Consider the following 17,454-nt stretch of genomic DNA (forward strand, 5'->3'; position numbering starts at 1 on the left):
TATCAAAATTGAAATGCCCACCCAGAGCCCTGAGAAACTGATGAATCTTGGGCTGGTAGAACTGTTGCACAACACTGAATATTTTCTGCAAACCCTCCAAGCACAGCAGTGAGATGCTCTTTCCTTTCTCTTTCTTTCCCGACTCTTCCACTGAAGTAGGAATTGAAGTGTATCTCCAAAGCAAGACCCTGGGGAAAAGTGATTTTATTTTCAAAGTCAGGTTCACTAAGCTACAATTTACATACAGTAAAATTCCCATCCTATAGATGTATAGTTCTATGAATTTTGACTAACTTACACAGTTGTGTACTCAGCCCCACAATCAAGATATTTCCATTACCCCAAAAGTTCCCACGTGCTCCTCTGTAATCAATTATTTCTCCTCGATTTTGCAAGCAACCACTGGTCTGTTTCCTGTCCCAGTGGCTTTACTATTTACAAACTATCATATAAAAATGGTATCATTCATTATGCAGCCTTCAGAATCTGGCTTTGCTAACAGCATATGCTTTTGAGATTCACCTATGTTGCTGCATGTATTGGTAATTTGTCCCATTTTATTGCTGAGTAGTACTCCAGGGTATGGATGTACCACAGCTTGTCCATTCACCAATTTATCCATCCGTCTATTGACAGACTTCTGGGTTGTTTCCAGATTTTGCTGTTACAGATAAAGCTGCCATATACAAACCTTTGTATCAACATCTACTTTCGTTTCTTTTGGGTAAATACCTAAGAGTGGGGTGGGAATATCATATGGTAGGTGTGTGCTTAACTTCTTAAGAAACTGCCAAACTATTTTCCAAAGTGGTTGCACCATTTACATTTCTGTCAACAGTGTGTAAGAGTTCAAATTCTTCCACATCCGTGACAACACTCTAGTATGGTCAATCTAAACTTTTAGGCATTCTAATAGGTGTTTACTGATATCTCATTGTGATTTTAATTTGCATTTACCTAGTGTTTAATTATGTTGACCATCCTTTTGGGTTCTTATTTGCCATCTATACATCTTCTTTGGTAAAGTGTTCAAGTATTTTACCCATTTTGCAATTTGACTGTTTTCTTAACAAGTTTAAGAGTTCTTTATATACTCTGGTTACCAGTCCATCATCAGACATGTGTTTTGCAAATATTTTCTCATCTGTGGCTTGTCTTTTCATTTCCTTAAGAGTGTTTTTCAAAGAACAGAGTTAAATTTTTAAAAAATATCAACTGTGCTTCTGGTATTTCATCTAAGAAATTTTTACCTAAAACAAGGTTGCAAAGCCTTTTCTGTCTTCTAGATGTTTTACAATATTTGGTTTTACATTTATGTCTCCGATCCATTTCAAGTCAACTTTTTGTATATAACATGAGAAATGGATAAAAGATTCATTTTTTCACATATTCATGTCCAACTGTTCCAAAACTACATGTTGAAAAGACTTTTCTCCATTGTCAAAAGTCAAGACCATGCTTGTGTAGATCAATTCTGAACCATCTATTTCTGTTCCATTGATTCTAGCAATACCACACTACCTTAAACACAACAACTTTATAGTAAGACTTGAAATCACATAGTGGGAGTCCTCTAACTTTGTTGTTTTATTTCACATTTGTTTTAGTTACTTTAGGTCCTTTACTTTTCCATATAAGTTTTAGAATAATCTTGTCAATTCCTACAATAAAGCTTGATAGGATTTTGATTGGTATTGTGTTGAATCTATGGATTAATTTGGGAATAATTCACACCTTGACACACTGAATCTTCCAATCCCTGGACACTGTATGTCTTTCCATTTACTTGGGACTTCTTTGATTTCTTTCATTAATGTTTTATAGTTTTCATCACATCAATCTTGCATGTTTTTGAGATTTATCACTAAGTAGTTTTCATTTTGTGACACTATAGTAAATGGTAGTTTTTAAAATTTCAATTTCCAGTTGTTCACCACTAGTATGTACCTAAAAATACAGTTTTCGAAAAAACTGACCTTGAATCCTGCAATCTTATTAAACTTATTTAATAGATCTAGTGGCTTTAAAAATAAATCTTTGGAAATTTTTATGTAGACAATTATGTCTATAAAGACAGTGTTATTCTTTCTTTTTCAATCTTTTGTCTTTTATTTCTTTTTCCTGTCTTACTGCACTGACTAGGACCACCTCCAGTATGATTTTGAATAGTAGTGGTGAAAGCACAAGGGGGAAAGCACTGAGTCTTTCTTCATTAAGTATGCTGTTAACTATAGGGTTTTTGTGGATATCCTTTATTAGATTGAGAAAATTCTCTTTCATTCCTGGTTTGCCAAGAGATTTTTTTTAGATGTTGGGAGTAGGAGTTGATTAATTAATTAATTTATTTTTGCTGTGTTGAGTCTTCGTTTCTGTGCAAGGGCTTTCTCTAGTTGTGGCAAGCAGGGGCCACTCTTCATCGCGGTGCGTGGGCCTCTCACTATCACGGCCTCTCTTGTGGAGCACAGGCTCCAGACGCGCAGGCTCAGTAGTTGTGGCTCACGGGCCTAGTTGCTCTGCGGCATGTGGGATCCTCCCAGACCAGGGCTCGAACCCGTGTCCCCTGCATTAGCAGGCAGATTCTCAACCACTGTGCCACCAGGGAAGCCCTTGCCAAGAGATTTTATCATGGTTTATGTTGAGTTCTGATTGCCTGCATCTACTGGGATGAACATATGGTTTTTTCTTTAGTCTGTTGACATGGTGAATTACACTGATTGATTTACAAATTTTGAGCCAACGTTGCATCCTGGGAAAAATTCCACTTAAATGATAAGTTATTCTTCTTATAAACTGTTGGGATGAATTTGCTAATTTTTTTACATCTATATGCATGAGAGAATTTGGTCTGTACTTTTCTTATTAATGTCTTTGGCTGGATTTGGTATCAGGGTAATTTACACTGGCCTTATGAGTTGGGACATGTTCCCTCCTCCATTTTCTGGAAGAGTCTGCATAAATTGGTGTTATTTCCTAAAATGTTTGGTAGAATTCAACGGTGGAGACATGCAGGTCTGTAGTTTTTGTTGAGGGAAAATTTTGAACCACAAATGCAATTTCTTTAATAGAGATAGGATTACTCAGGTTACCTATTTTTTCTTGAGTGAGGTTTAAAGAAATTTGTGCGTTTAAGTTATGAAGTTTATTGACATAAAGTTAACATTCTGTTATGAATTTTTAATATGTGTAGAATCAGTAGTGATGTCTCCTCTTCCTCATATACCTGGTATTTGTAATTTGTGTCTTCTTTTCCTGGTCAGTCTGGCTAAAGTTTATTGAATTTATTGATCTCAACTAGATTTTGGTCTCATTTTCTCTATTGTTTTTGCTTTCTTTTTAAAAAAATATATATTTATTTGGCTGCATTGGGTCTTAGTTACGGCACGCAGGATCTTTGTTGCAGCATGTGGAATCTTTCATTGCGGCACATGGGCTTCTCTCTAGTTGTGGTGCGTGGGCTCAGTAGTTACAGCACAGGCTTAGTTGTTCTGAGGCATGTGGGATCTTAGTTCCCCAACCAGGGATCAAACCTGCATTCCCCTGCATTGGAAGGCGGATTCTTAACCACTGGACAACTAGGGAAGGCCCCTGTTTTTATTTTCAATGATTCTACTTTTGTCTTTATTACTTCCTTCCTTTTGCTCACTTTCATTTTAACCTGCTCTTCTATTTTCTTAATGTAAAAGCCTACATTAGAGATTTCAGATTTCTTTCTAATATAAACACTGATTGTTCTAAATTTCTACCTAGACACTGCTTTAGCTGGACCATACAAAATTTGGCACGCTCAAATGTTCATCTTCATTCTATTAAGATATTTTAAAATTTCTGACTTTCTCTTTGACTATGAGTTATTTAGAAATGCATTTAATTTCCAAATATACGGGGATTATCCGCATATTTTTGTTACTGCTTTCTTGTTTAATTCTGTTGTGGTCAGAGAACACGCTGATTTCTATTTTAAAAATTTGTTAAGTTTGTTTTATGGCCCAAAATATTGGTCCATCTTGATGAATGTACCATATGCACATGAAAGGAACGTGTATTTTGAAACTTATTTAATGTTCTATAAATGTCAATTAAATCAAGCTGGATGATAGTGTTGTTCAAGTCTTCCACGTCCTCCCTGATTTTCTATCTATTTCTACTGATTACCAAGAGAGGTAGATAATTATTTGTGTATTTCTCCTTCAGTTCTATCCATTTTTGCTTCAAGTATTTCGAAGCTCTGTTGTTAGGTACATATACATTTAAAATTGTTACGTCTATTTGATAAATTATTTAGTCATTATGTAATATCCCTCTTTACTTCCTGGTAATAGAAAAACGTTTTATATGTGACTAACAATCCACACCAAAATATGACTAGGAAAAAGAACCCAATATAGTGACTGCACTTTCACCTTTAGGGCAATGCCCAACCTCAAACCCACCTTCAGCCCCACCCCCAATTTCTTCTCTTGGAGACTCCACAGCAAGTGGAAACAGTTTCTAAGGGTGAGTGGGGCTTACCGAGTTATGTCACAGAGGTTCTGAAAGACCTTCTCTGGGTTTTTGCCATCAGGGCCACTCACATGCCCCATTTCCTTTAGCTGCTGTACCTTCTGCAGAGCCACACTCACTGCATAGCGCATAAACTCATTGCTGGACCTTAGAACAGACAGGCTCTCTTCATGACTTTGGGTACTGTCCCTAGAGAGAGAAAAAGAGAAAGATTCCTCTACAGCTATTGGGACCTGGAATTAGGTTTTCTAGAGACTGTTCAGGGTAATAGTACAGAGCAAGCTCTAAATGACAGACTCTAAGCAGCCCATGCCAGAGTCACTGCCATGGCTGTCCTACAAATATCATTCTCAGTGTTACCTCACTTTCTCCCCCTCCCCCACTCCTTTAACTCTGATGAAATTTAAATGTCTTAGTTTTCTTTAGTGGTTTTTTGTTGTTGTTGTTCCTTTGTTTTTTGGGGTTTTTTTTGTGGTACGTGGGCCTCTCACTGTTGTGGCCTCTCCCGTTGCAGAGCACAGGCTCCAGACGCGCAGGCTCAGCGGCCATGGCTCACGGGCCCAGCCACTCCGTGGCATGTGGGATCCTCCCGGACTGGGGCATGAACCCATGTCCCCTGCATCGGCAGGCAGACTCTCAACCACTGCGCCACCAGGGAAGCCCCTTTGTTTTTTTGAATTCAGGTTTTTCTCTGGAAGCCCCTTTGTTTTTTTGAATTCAGGTTTTTCTTTCTTCTTTTTTTATCTGTTAGCGTGTGTGAGCTACTCAGGTTGATTTTCTTAGAACACATTGTTGGAATTCATCCTATTTTTTCATTCACTAGTCCATGTTTCTGATTTTTCCTTTAATAATTCAAAGTATCTCTTTAATGACGAGGCAGGATTGTTCTGCCTTCATTTCAAGAAAATTACAAACCTCCTACCTTACTTCTTACTGTATATGTGCTAAGAATTGTGTGAATCCAAGCTAGGTAATATCAGTGAGCCTGGGTAGGTATTTTTATCTTCACCACACTGCTGTCTTTAAGCACTCTGTTAGAAACTTACCTGAAAAGAGCGGTGAGAAGATCAGACACAAATTTCATGGACAAAAAACTATCATTTGTTTTGCTGGCCATTTTAGTTTTGCCTTTACCAGCTTTTTCATTAAGGATGTCAGAGAGTTCCTTGTAACACATAAATAAGCTCAGAACCTCCTCAAACTTATTCTTACTGTGTAAAAAAGAAAAAGAGACCACCAAGGACAAGCATCAGAATATTGTGGTTTATTTTCACAAACAGTAATAAAGAAATCACAATGCTTCTTTAGATGTCATATTTTAGACCCAATATTACAAATGAATGGATCTTCATTAACATAGCACTCCCAGGTCATACCAATCTGGGTTATTTCTTTTCTTCCCTTATTTATACCAGTCACTGCAGAGAATGAAAGTTCAATACTACCACCAATCAAAATTTCTCTGTTAAAATCAGGAGTTCTTATGTTCAGGGTCTGGGGAATTTTGAATACATTAAAGCCTGCTGGAGGGACAAAATTCACCAGCCTCTTTGGCATATGCTTTGGTGTTCCCTGGTAGAAAGAACATAGATTGGTCTTAGGCTACATATCCATTAATAGATAGTGTATGGTCTGTGGTCTGCTCATACCTAGCATATTGTTAGTGTTAAAAAAAAAACAAAAACGCACACACACACATAAAATGAACTACAAGTAGAGTCACAGCAATACCTTACCTGAAATTACTTACGGAGAAATTATATTCTATTAGAACCTCACACACTCCCATAACAAGAAAAGCACAGATATTGTTTTTGATGCCAATACCAGTGCTCTGAGAAAAATCTGCTGATTTGTCCTAAAAAACAGAAGATAAAATTAATAAGCTACTAAAAACCTCCATTATTCAACACAGCTGAGACTTAGCAATTACCAGTTCAAAGTCCTCTAGTTCACTCTTAATCATTCTACGAGTAATAGACTCCAACATATCATCTAAGTCTTGGTAGAATCCCTCTTCTTCCTCCTCCTCTTCTTTCTGCTGTAGGGGCATCACTCTACTCTTATACCAGGCCAAACAGTGTTGAATACAACAAAGCAGACAATCCTGCAGAAGAAAATAATAATTGAATATTCTTGTTAAAGGATAACCTATGAAGCTGTTGATAATCAACAAATAATCCTTATCTATAAGGCTAAAGTAAGTTATTCATTAGCATCACAAGTTAAGTCAATGTGGATTAACAAAACTGGAAAAAAAATAATTGAACTAACAGAGGCATTGTTTTCTGGCCTTTCCCAAAGGCACTGGCTTCATAAGTAGCTGACACCTAAGAATGCAACATCAGATGTGCTGCCTCTGATTTGGTACGAACACCATGGAGCCAGGCTGTGAAATTAAATCCTCTCTAGCTCCTTTGAGTCACAGAGGCTATTCTAAAGATAGGGGTTTATGTGGAGGGAATCTTTGGGAGACCAATCTTTAGCATCTCTGATCCAGGCTGAGGACATCTGTTATAAGTCACTTGGGATGAGACAGTTTCAGTTTTTATCTTTTCTTCTCTTTCTGAGGCTAGACAACTAGAATAGAAAACCAACCTGCCCTAGTTCCTCTGAAGGTTCGACAGAATGCCAATTCTAGCTCAGCCTAAATCATATACCCCAGACTAATGAAGCAGGTCCCCTGGGTTCATCTGCTTCTGGGTGACCTCCTTCTCTCCATTCTAAAGTATATTTATTTAGTATATGTAATCAAGGAGCCATAAACGGGAGATAAAATGCTCCTTGGGAGAAACAATGGATGCCTTGATTTAGTAAAGTGCTGACATGCAGATATCTTACCAAGAAAACCAAGGTGAAGATGGGTCAGAAAAGATAAGCAGTTAAGAGTAAAAATTCATTGGGAGTACCAGGAAGAGCGCTTCACAGGGGAAGGTATCTGTTTCTGAAGATCAACCATATCAACAGGGCTGATAGTTTTACTTAAGAGTAAAAATAATGGTTCTGGGAGGAGGGAAAAAAGTCTCACCAGTGGTTCCTGTAGAGAGATCTGATCTCCTTGGGTCAGAATACAAGCTTCTAATTTCAGAGGTGGCAGCATATCAGGTTCCGGCTCATAGAATTGTTTTAACTGTGTATGGTAAGGAAAAAGATACCATGGCTCATGAATGTTTTTCACTTTTTTAGCGGGTCAAGCTAATGGCACCTTTAATGCTTTCTAAGACATTATTTCCCAACTGTCCAAAGAACACTGCAGCAAAATTTGTGTTGCTTTGACTCAACCATATCCTTTGCCCTTGCTTTAGGTACTGTACCAACTGAGATCTTCTTTCCTATTTCCACTTCATAACCTCTCCTATAAAACATCATACTCTCTCACACCAATTCCTAAATTTGTATAGGCAATCAGCATTTTCAGTATAGCTTGAAGGTTAAGAATATATAGAGTCAGGCTGGCTGAGTCTAAAATCCCAGTACCACCACTTATTAATTCAATAAAGGTATCCATGCCTTGGTTCCTCATCTGTGAAATGAGGATATTTATTAATATAAATGTATAAATTCGTATAAGGATTAAACATGCTAACACATGTAAGGAGCTTCAAATACTACTTGGCACATAACAGAGCTCAAAAAACTGTTAGTTAACTCAGCCATAAAAAAGAATGAAACAATGCCATTTACAGCAACAAAGATGGACCCAGAGATTATACTAAGTCAGACTGAGAAAGACAAATACTATATGATATCACTTACATATGGAATCTAAAATACAAGACAAATGAACTTACTTACAAAACAAACAGACTCACAGACACAGAAAACAAACTTATGGCTACCAAAGGGAAAAGAGGCAGTATAAATTACGACTTTGGGATTAGCAAATACCAACTACTGTATATAAGATACATAAACAACAAGATCCTACAGTATAGCACAGGGAACTATACTGAACATCCTGTAATAAATCACAATGGAAAAGAATATGAAAAAGAATATATATATAACTGAATCACTTTGCTGTACACCAGAAACTAATACAACATTGTAAATCAACTATACTTCCATTAAAAAAACAGTTATCATTTTTCTCTTTTTTAACTTTTGGAGTCTGTAGAACTTTACAGGTCCACATACTAACCTAAGTTGGGAAGCACTGGTCTATGCCTTCAGTCATAATTTGCGATGTTAAATGGGCAAATGTAGATGGACTGATCATTACAGTTTGATAGATACAATATACCAGGATACAAATTTTATACAGGATCAGGTCCAAGGCCCACTGAAAAGCTTTCGATGAATAGTATAGGACCTCCCAATAATTTCTCCATATCTGAGACCGTACTTTCAAATGGAGCTTCGTTAGCAGGATTATCACAAAGCAATGGCATAAAAAGGACGGAGAGGGAGAGGGAGAGAAAGAGCAGTTCCATTTATAGCAAAATGGTGGACTAGGGTTTAGAGAAATCCTCATGGTAAAGAACAGTAAATAATATTGCATTAAAAATTTTATATAGACATATTTATTAAATAGATAGCTAAGAGGAAAGGAAAAGGAAAGTAAAAAGGAATCATGAAATTAAAGACAAAGCCTAGGGCCCTCATGGGGTGGAGGTTGGATCAGAAACCTTCACATAAAGCTCCAATTCTCAGGAGATATTCTTAGTGGATAAACCTAAAAAATAAATCCACCATATGGAGGAGAATGGTAGAGGGATATGTATCTGCTTAACTGACCCCTGACTTTAGGTGAAGGGGGAAAAATGTCTCTCCTGGGGCTTTCTAACCACAAGCCAGTCTCCAAACGTAGATGGGGTAGAATTCACACTATCTGTGTAGTCCGAAAAATCAAAAGCCAAAAATCCAGCTGAAAGTTTAAAGAAAGATAACATATAACTTTGAAAAAAGTTAAGGGAAAAAATGAAAAAAAGGAAATAGAGACAATTTCAAATTTTACATAAACTAGACAAAGAGGGAACATCCCTAATCATTTTATTAATAAGCTCATACTAAACCAAGGAAGTTCAGTACGAGAAATGAAAATTACAGGCCATTCCCTCTTATAAACATATATGTAAAAGTCTTAAATGAATACCAAACCCAGTAGTGTATAAAAAAGGTAATATATCATCATCAATTTGAGTTCATCCCAGGAATGCAATTTTTTTTTTTTTTTTTTTTGGCCGTGCCACACGGCAGGCAGGATCTTAGCTCCCTGATGACCAGGGATGGAATCCACGCCCCCTGCAGTTGGAAGTGCGGAGTCTTAACCACTGGACTGCCAGGGAAGTCCCCCCACCATGTTGCTTTAAAAGATTAAATAATATAATTCATCACAGTAATAGCTTAAAGGAGTAAAATCATAACGGTCATCTCAATAGATACAAAAATGTATTTGATAAAATTCAACATACATTCAAGAGTAAAACAACAGATCTGAAATGGCAGAGGAGAAAGTAAACTTGAAGACAGATTACGAGAAAATATCAAATCTGAAGAAAATAGTGTAAAAATATTGAGGAAAAATGAGACAAGTCTCAGAGATGTGTGGAATAATATCAGGCATTCCAACATACATACCAATGAAGTCACAGAAGGAAAGGAGAGAAAAAGGGGATAGAAAAAAAATATTTGATGAAATAATCAGTGGACATTTCTCAAATTTGGTGACAAGCATCAACTTAGAGATCCAAAAAGCTTAATCAACTCCAAATAGGAGAATAACATGCTTGGACTCTTGAGCTAGACGATCTGAGTTCAAATCCCAGCTCTGCCACTAATTAACTGTGTGACCTTGGGCAAATTAAATTACTTAATCTCTCAGACCCTTAAAATATAAATCTGTAAAATGGAGATAACAGTTTTTATTTCACAGGGTTTTGTGAGGACTAAATGAGATCATCCACCATATAATGCTTCATAAACTGCTTGGCCTTCTATAAGTGCTAAACGTTAGGTACTGTTGTTATTACTATTAGTACATAACAGTATCTTGAACTCTCTCAATATATAAAAAGATTCATGTAATGAAATATTATTTAGCCATAAAAAGGAATGAAGCACTGATACATGCTACAACATGGATGACCCCTGAAAACATCAGGTTAAGTGAAAGAAGTCAGTCACAAAAGACCACACACTGTATGATTCCATTTACATGAAATGTCCAGAATAGGCAAATCTATAGAGACAGAAAGAAGATAAGTGATTGCTTAGGGGTAGGAGGTTGGGGGAAGGATGGGAGAATTAGAGGGTGGTAGCTAAATGGCGTAGGGTTTCTTTTCCTGAGGTGATAAAATGTTCTCAAATTGATTATGGTGATGGTTGCACAACTCTGCAAATATATGAGTTATATTTTTTTAAATGGGTGAATTGCATGGTACGTGAATTATATCACCACAAAACTGCTATTAAACTGTTATTAAAAAAACATTCAAATAAATTCTTAATGAATAAACGTTGAGTAAAAGGTCTTATTTACAGCAGATATTCTCCAGTTGAATTCTTCTCATCTTGATAATCCTCTGAAATATTTCATAATTTAAAGCTTTTTTTAAAACTGAGAAATACAGAAAATAACCTAATAGACACTCATTAATATGTCACTCAGATTTAACAAATGTCAATATTGTGCTATATTTTCTCCAAATCTCTCTTTGTCTTCTTTCAGAAATAAACATAACAAGTAAAGCTGCTGATGGCCTCTGTACAAATGGTTCTTCAGAACGTCCTTCTAACTTAGGATGCAGACTGTTAACTGAGAGGGATAACTGTCAGATAATGGCAATAAGTGGTGATTTAAATAAAATAACATGAAATAGCATCACATACCTCAGGCATGGTCACAATGCACCACTGCACTAGTTGGGAACTATTTCATATTTTGAAAATTATGAAGAATGTCAATCGCCTCTTAATTGCCTTAGTATCTGTTCCCTTATATCCATAAAATACATTTTACCTGTGAGAGCAGAGTTTGCATGATTGAATTAGCCAGCTGAGAATTTCTTCGAAGGACATCATAGAACCCCTAAAAGGAATCAAACAGAGGACAAATAAGCTCTTTGATGAATAAATGAACAACAATATCCTAACAGATTTAGGTCTATGATCCATTACAAGGTAATTTTTTTTTTTTTTCCAGCATCTGTAAACTACATTTATTGAGTGCTTACTGGGCACATCAGATACAAAAGAGTTGGGACTGGGGCAGGTAAGAACTTAAGAAATTAAATATACACATTAATTTTACCACGAATTTAACTACTAGGGAAGTACAAAATTTGTACAAGTTATACTTTATAATGAAATTTTGATGTCTGTCAAAAGGATAAGTTATACATACAATGCAGTAAAAATGTTTTAAAACTGTGCTTAGTATCACAGAACTACCCCGAAATGGGTTGATAAAATGCCTATACAGCATTATACAGATATATTTCACATTAAAGATTGCTTGTAAAGTACAAATACTTTGACCCCATTGCTGAGAAATCTATGGCTGACAACTATATGTGCAGTTCCTCTAAGAAACATCGCAGTATTTGTAGTCCATCTCTCCTTTAAACTCCACCTTATTTTTAGTTTCACTTACAAGTTCTCTTCAGAACCGTTTATATTTCTTTTGTCTGATCATCTTCTTTGAGTTTCCTGATTTCATTTTTTAAACAATTTATAGTTTCACGACTTGCTTTTAATCTCTCTTTAAGCTCTGCAATTTCAAAGTTTGTTTTTTTCCCCACAGCTTCTAATTTTTCTCTGGTTTTCACTTTAAGTTCTGCAAATTCTCTTTCATGTTTATAGGCTCCTAAGGTAAGCTGACGAGATGTTGTTAATAATTATAGCATCACTGCTGTTGGGTCTTGAAATATCATTTCATCATCGAACTCTGAAACCACTGTCTTTTTTCCCAGCATTGCATTGGTGTCTGATTGAAATAGCTTTTTTTTTTTTTTTTTTAAATTAATTAATTAATTTTTGGCTGTGTTGGGTCTTCGTTTCTGTGCGCAGGCTTTCTCTAGTTGGTGAGCGGGGGCTACTCTTCATCGCGGTGCGCGGGCTTCTCATTGTCGTGGCTTCTCTTGTTGTGGAGCACAGGCTCTACACGTGCAGGCTCAGTAGTTGTGGCTCACGGGCTTAGCTGCTCCGCGGCATGTGGGACCTTCCTAGACCAGGGCTCGAACCCATGTCCTCTGCATTGGCAGGCAGATTCTTAATCACTGCGCCACCAGGGAAGCCCCTGAAATAGCTTTAATAAACGATACAGGGTTACAGGTCTTCCATTAGGATCAATGAAAAATATTTTGATGATTATTTCGAATTCACCCCAACCTGTTTCAGTGATTTCAGATGGAGGCTTAGTAACAACTCTTAAAGGATTGCCATAGCTTTCATATAATTTAAATTGGATTTTCTTCACATATGCTGACATATCCTCATTTCTGTATGGTTTTACATGTACTGTCCACTGATGGGTGTGCCCATCCTCTTCTCTTTTCTTTCCAAAATATGGGGCAACATTACCATAAACTATTGGTTTAACGACAGTAACCCCCTTCACTCTCCCACCGGAGTCAGGCTCAAATTCGGCCATTCTCTTGAACATACTGTCCTACGGAAGAAGCCGCCGCTGCCAGGGAAAGAGACTGGGGCCAGCGGACTCGCCGCTCCGCTCCTCCCGCGCGGGCCCAAGGAGAAGGGTTTCTGGCCGAAGGAAGACGAGTCAGCAATGCTCAGGGTGCTGAGGAATCGCCAACGCCTCACGGCAGAGGGCGTCACGGAAGCCCATTCAGCCCCACGCAGGATGGGAAAGGTGGCGGCTACAAGGTAATTTTTAAAATTTGGAGGTAGATAAGATTGAGATTTTTTTTTTTGAATATGGATGACTGTGCAGAAAAGAGTTATTAACACAGTGGTCTGAGATTGCTATCCTTAGAAAGGTCTGCTTCCAAGGTTGGCCCTTGGCTGGTGGCTGGGAATTTGGCTGGTAAACAGTTTTTTCCTATACTGATATAAAACTCCCTAAACAATGAGCAGCTTACTGTGCCTAAACTGTTTGTACAAACAATATAGTTTATGCCGAAAACCTGATTTCCTTCTGGGAGTTAGGAATTTTGGTACGTGCTAAGTAAGGGTGCCTATGTGACCAGCTGCCAATAAAAAGGCTTGGGTGCTCTCTAATAAGCTTCCCTAGTAGAATACGCTTTGCATATGTTATCACAACTTATTTGAATATGCTTTGCATACATTATCACAACTCATTTGCTGGAAGAATTAAGTGCATCCTGTGCAATCTCACTTGGAGCAGACTCTTAGAAGCTTGCACCTGGTCTCCTGTGGACTTCACCCTATTTGCCTCTCGCCTTTGCTGTTTTTTGCTTTCTATCCTTTAACTCTAAATCTCAGCCATGAGAACAAATTTACACTCAGTTTTATCAGTCCTTCTAAAGAAATCTTTAAACACAGAGGTGGTTTTGGGGACCCCCAATACAACAAACAATTGTTCCAGCACCATTTGTTGAAAAGACCATCCTCTCTCCACTGAATTACTTGGGATTTCCGTGAAAACTCCACTGACCAGGGACTTCGCTGGTGGTGCAGTGGTTAAGAATCCGCCTGCCAATGCAGGGGACACAGGTTCAAGCCCTGGTCCGGGAAGATCCCACATGTCACGGAGCAACTAAGCCCGTGTGGCACAACTACTGAAGCCCACCTAGAGCCCGTGCTCCGCAACAAGAGAAGCCACTGCAGTGAGAAGCCCCCGCACCGCAACGAAGAGTAGCCCCCACTCACTGTAACAAGAGAAAGCCTGTGCATAGCAACGAAGACCCAACGCAGCCAAAAAATAAATACATTAATTAAAAAAAAAAAAAGAAAAAACTCAACTGACCAACTTTATACTTGTTCAGTTGTTTTGTTCATTTTAGGTGGTTTACACTCCACATTAATTTTATTATTATTATATACATTTTAAAATTATTTATTTATTTTTGGCTGCATTGGGTCTTCGTTGCTGTGCGCGGGCTTTCTCTAGTTGCAGAGAGCGGGGGCTACTCTTCGTTGCAGTGCGCGGTCTTCTCATTGCAGTGGCTTCTCTTGTTGTGGAGCACGGGCTCTAGAGCACAGGCTCAGTAGTTGTGGCGCACGGGCTTAGTTGCTCCGCAGCATGTGGGATCTTCCCGGACCAGGGCTCGAACCTGTGTCCCCTGCAATGGCAGGAGGATTCTTAACCACTGCGCCACCAGGGAAGCCCCACAAAAATTTTACAATCAACTTCTTAATTTCTACAATAAGAGCCTGGGATTTCATTGAATCTACAGATATTTCTGAGACTTAAAAACATTAACAATATTAAGCATTCTCATCTGTGAACATTGCATATCTCTCCATTTATTTAATTCTTCTTTAATGTCTCTCAGCTATTTTGAGGTCTTCAAGTGTACATATCTTGTGCATATTTTGTTGAATCTATCCTTAAGTATTTTTTTATCTACTATAAATATTGCTTTCTTTCAATTTCAAACTGTTCATTGCTAGAAAATAGAACTATAATTGATTTTTGCATGGTTACTGATCTTGTATACGACCTTACTAAACTCATTTTTCGCAGACTTTTTGGTATTGTCTATGTACACTAAGTGAACAACACAACTCTACTTCATCCTTTCAAATCTGTGTGCCTTTATTTCTTTTTCTTGCCTTGCTGCATTGGATCAGACCTTCACTTTAATGAAGAATAAAAATTTTGCGGACAAATATCCTTGTTCCTGATCGAAGGGGAAACACATTAAGTGTCTCACTATTTATATTAGATGTAGGATTCATAGACACCCTTTATCAGGCTGAGGAATTCCCCTCTAATCTTAGTTTGCTAAGAGCGTCTGAGAGTTTTACCACACATGAATGTTGAACAAAGATATTTTTAATTATTAAAAAAATTCAATGCTTGCCAGAGTATGCCAGTAGACTTTAAAATGTTCTAATCTTTAACCCAGCAATGTGGTCAAATATTCAGGTACAACAACATTCATGGTGAAAAACTGGAAACAACAGAAATGACCCAAAACAGTTAAATAAATCACTGTATACACAAAGAACACTTTTTAGCATTAAAAATTATGTGTCAAAGAACATTTCATGAAATGGGAAAATACATATTACAACATAATATTAAGAGATAAAAGCTAGATAAATCTTATGATTCCAATTTTGTATAAATATACATATATGAGTGCTAGGATTAGTAATAATATCTTTAAAAATATTTTCCTGGGGCTTCCCTGGTGGCGCAGTGGTTGAGAGTCCGCCTGCCGATGCAGGGGACACGGGTTCATGTCCTGGTCCGGGAAGACCCCACATGCCGCGGAGCGGCTGGGCCCGTGAGGCATGGCCGCTGAGCCTGCGCTTCCGGAGCCCGTGCTCCGCAACAGGAGAGGCCACAACAGTGAGAGGCCTGCATACAGCAAAAAAAAAAAAAAAAAAAAAATCCTGTATTTTCTATATTTTCTACAATAAACCTGAAAAATCCGATGTCTGGTACAGTACCTTGCAACCACTGTAGCTCAATAAATGTTATTTTAAAAAGGGCAAATAGGGGCTTCCCTAGTGGCTCAGTGGTTAAGAATCCGCCTGCCAATGCAGGGGACTCGGGTTCAAGCCCTGGTCTCGGAAGATCCCACATGCCGCAGAGCAACTAAGCCTGAGCGCCACAACTACTGAGCCTGTGTTCTAGAGCCCATGAGCCACAACTACTGAGCCCACATGCTGCAACTACTGAAGCCCGCGTGCCTAGAGCCTACGCTCCACAACAAGAGAAGCCACCACAATGAGAAGCCCGCAAACCACAAGGAAGAGTAGCCCCTGCTCGACAAAACTAAAGAAAGCCCGTGTGCAACGAAGACCTAATGCAGCCACAAATAAATAAATAAATGTAGTAAAAAAAAAAAGGGCAAATAAAAGTATTACAATAGCTGTTCTTTGAAATGACTTCCACTTAATCTACTTGCTAGATTATCTAATGCTCTCCATCCTATGAAATATGTATGCTGAAGTACACAGCATACTAAATGCTAGCAATTGTAGTGCAATCCCTCATGACTGCAAACTTTTGTTCCCACTGGCTGAATTATATCCTAATCACAAGTCAGTAGTAATATTTGTTCTCTCAGCTTTTGCTAATTGTACCATCATTGTTAATTATGTGATCTAATCAGACATTCTGTAAACTGTTGGAAACCAAGTGCAAAATGAAAAAGAAGTTGTTTCTGGGAATTCCCTGGCCGTCCAGTGGTTGGGACTCTGCACTTTCACTGCCGAGGGCACAGGTTCAATCCCTGGTCAGGGAACTAAGATCCCACAAGCCATGTGGCATGGCCAAAAACAACAACAACAAAAAAACGAGAAGTTGTTTTCATAAAAACTAAGTTGAATGTTTTGGAAAGACTTAATAAAAGTAAATCTCTAAAACCAATTCCTGATGAATTAGAGGTAAGACAATTCTAAAAACTTAGGGGAAAAACTGAACATATCTAGAAGATTTCTATACTAAGACTGTATCTGAAGTGTTTTAAAGTTTTTATCCTACTTTACATAAGCAAAAACTTGAAATTATAGGCAATACATTAAAGTTATGGTTTGTTTGAGAGACAGGAAGTTCCAAATGGCAGACTCATACTCAAAACCAAAAGGACTTGGCCTTAAAGCAAAAGACTGGTAAATTAACAGTACATTTAAATATTTCAAATTAAAATAAAACATTTAAGGTGTTTTAACTATTCTTTATGATTCCTCACCTTAAACGACTTTTTGGCTAATCATCACTAACTACTGGTCCTAACTGCATTAAGTAAAAGCATATCTACTGTACTTTGATAATCAGAAAAAAAATTATTAAAATTAAAAGGATTATTAGCGGAGTTGGGGAGGGAAGTACTACATCTCTTCACTCTGCTGATT

General features: G+C 37.7%; 1 protein-coding gene and 1 pseudogene across 6 annotated transcripts in view; both read right to left on the bottom strand.

Moving 5' to 3' along the window:
* FANCI (FA complementation group I) overlaps positions 1 to 17,454 on the bottom strand; it is a 79,375-nt gene that overhangs the window by 16,022 nt on the left and 45,899 nt on the right. For all 6 annotated transcript variants that reach the window (XR_016392008.1, XR_016392009.1, XM_022564061.3 and 3 more), the window contains 7 exons: positions 11,462 to 11,530; positions 7,529 to 7,630; positions 6,434 to 6,607; positions 6,237 to 6,358; positions 5,547 to 5,711; positions 4,510 to 4,689; positions 22 to 188 (listed from right to left, as the gene is read on the bottom strand). Coding sequence is in view for 4 of the 6 variants with exons in the window: in XM_022564061.3 (XP_022419769.1) it covers positions 22 to 188; positions 4,510 to 4,689; positions 5,547 to 5,711; positions 6,237 to 6,358; positions 6,434 to 6,607; positions 7,529 to 7,630; positions 11,462 to 11,530 (979 nt within the window). In the remaining 2 variants the exon portion in view is untranslated. The remainder of the gene's footprint in view (positions 1 to 21; positions 189 to 4,509; positions 4,690 to 5,546; positions 5,712 to 6,236; positions 6,359 to 6,433; positions 6,608 to 7,528; positions 7,631 to 11,461; positions 11,531 to 17,454) is intronic.
* LOC111169691 (YEATS domain-containing protein 4-like) lies at positions 11,538 to 17,451 on the bottom strand (annotated as a pseudogene).

Source organism: Delphinapterus leucas, chromosome 2, assembly GCF_059928025.1.
Source record: "Delphinapterus leucas isolate spDelLeu-1000000601 "Yukka" chromosome 2, BTC_Dleu_Yukka2, whole genome shotgun sequence".
Lineage (NCBI taxonomy): Eukaryota > Metazoa > Chordata > Mammalia > Artiodactyla > Monodontidae > Delphinapterus > Delphinapterus leucas.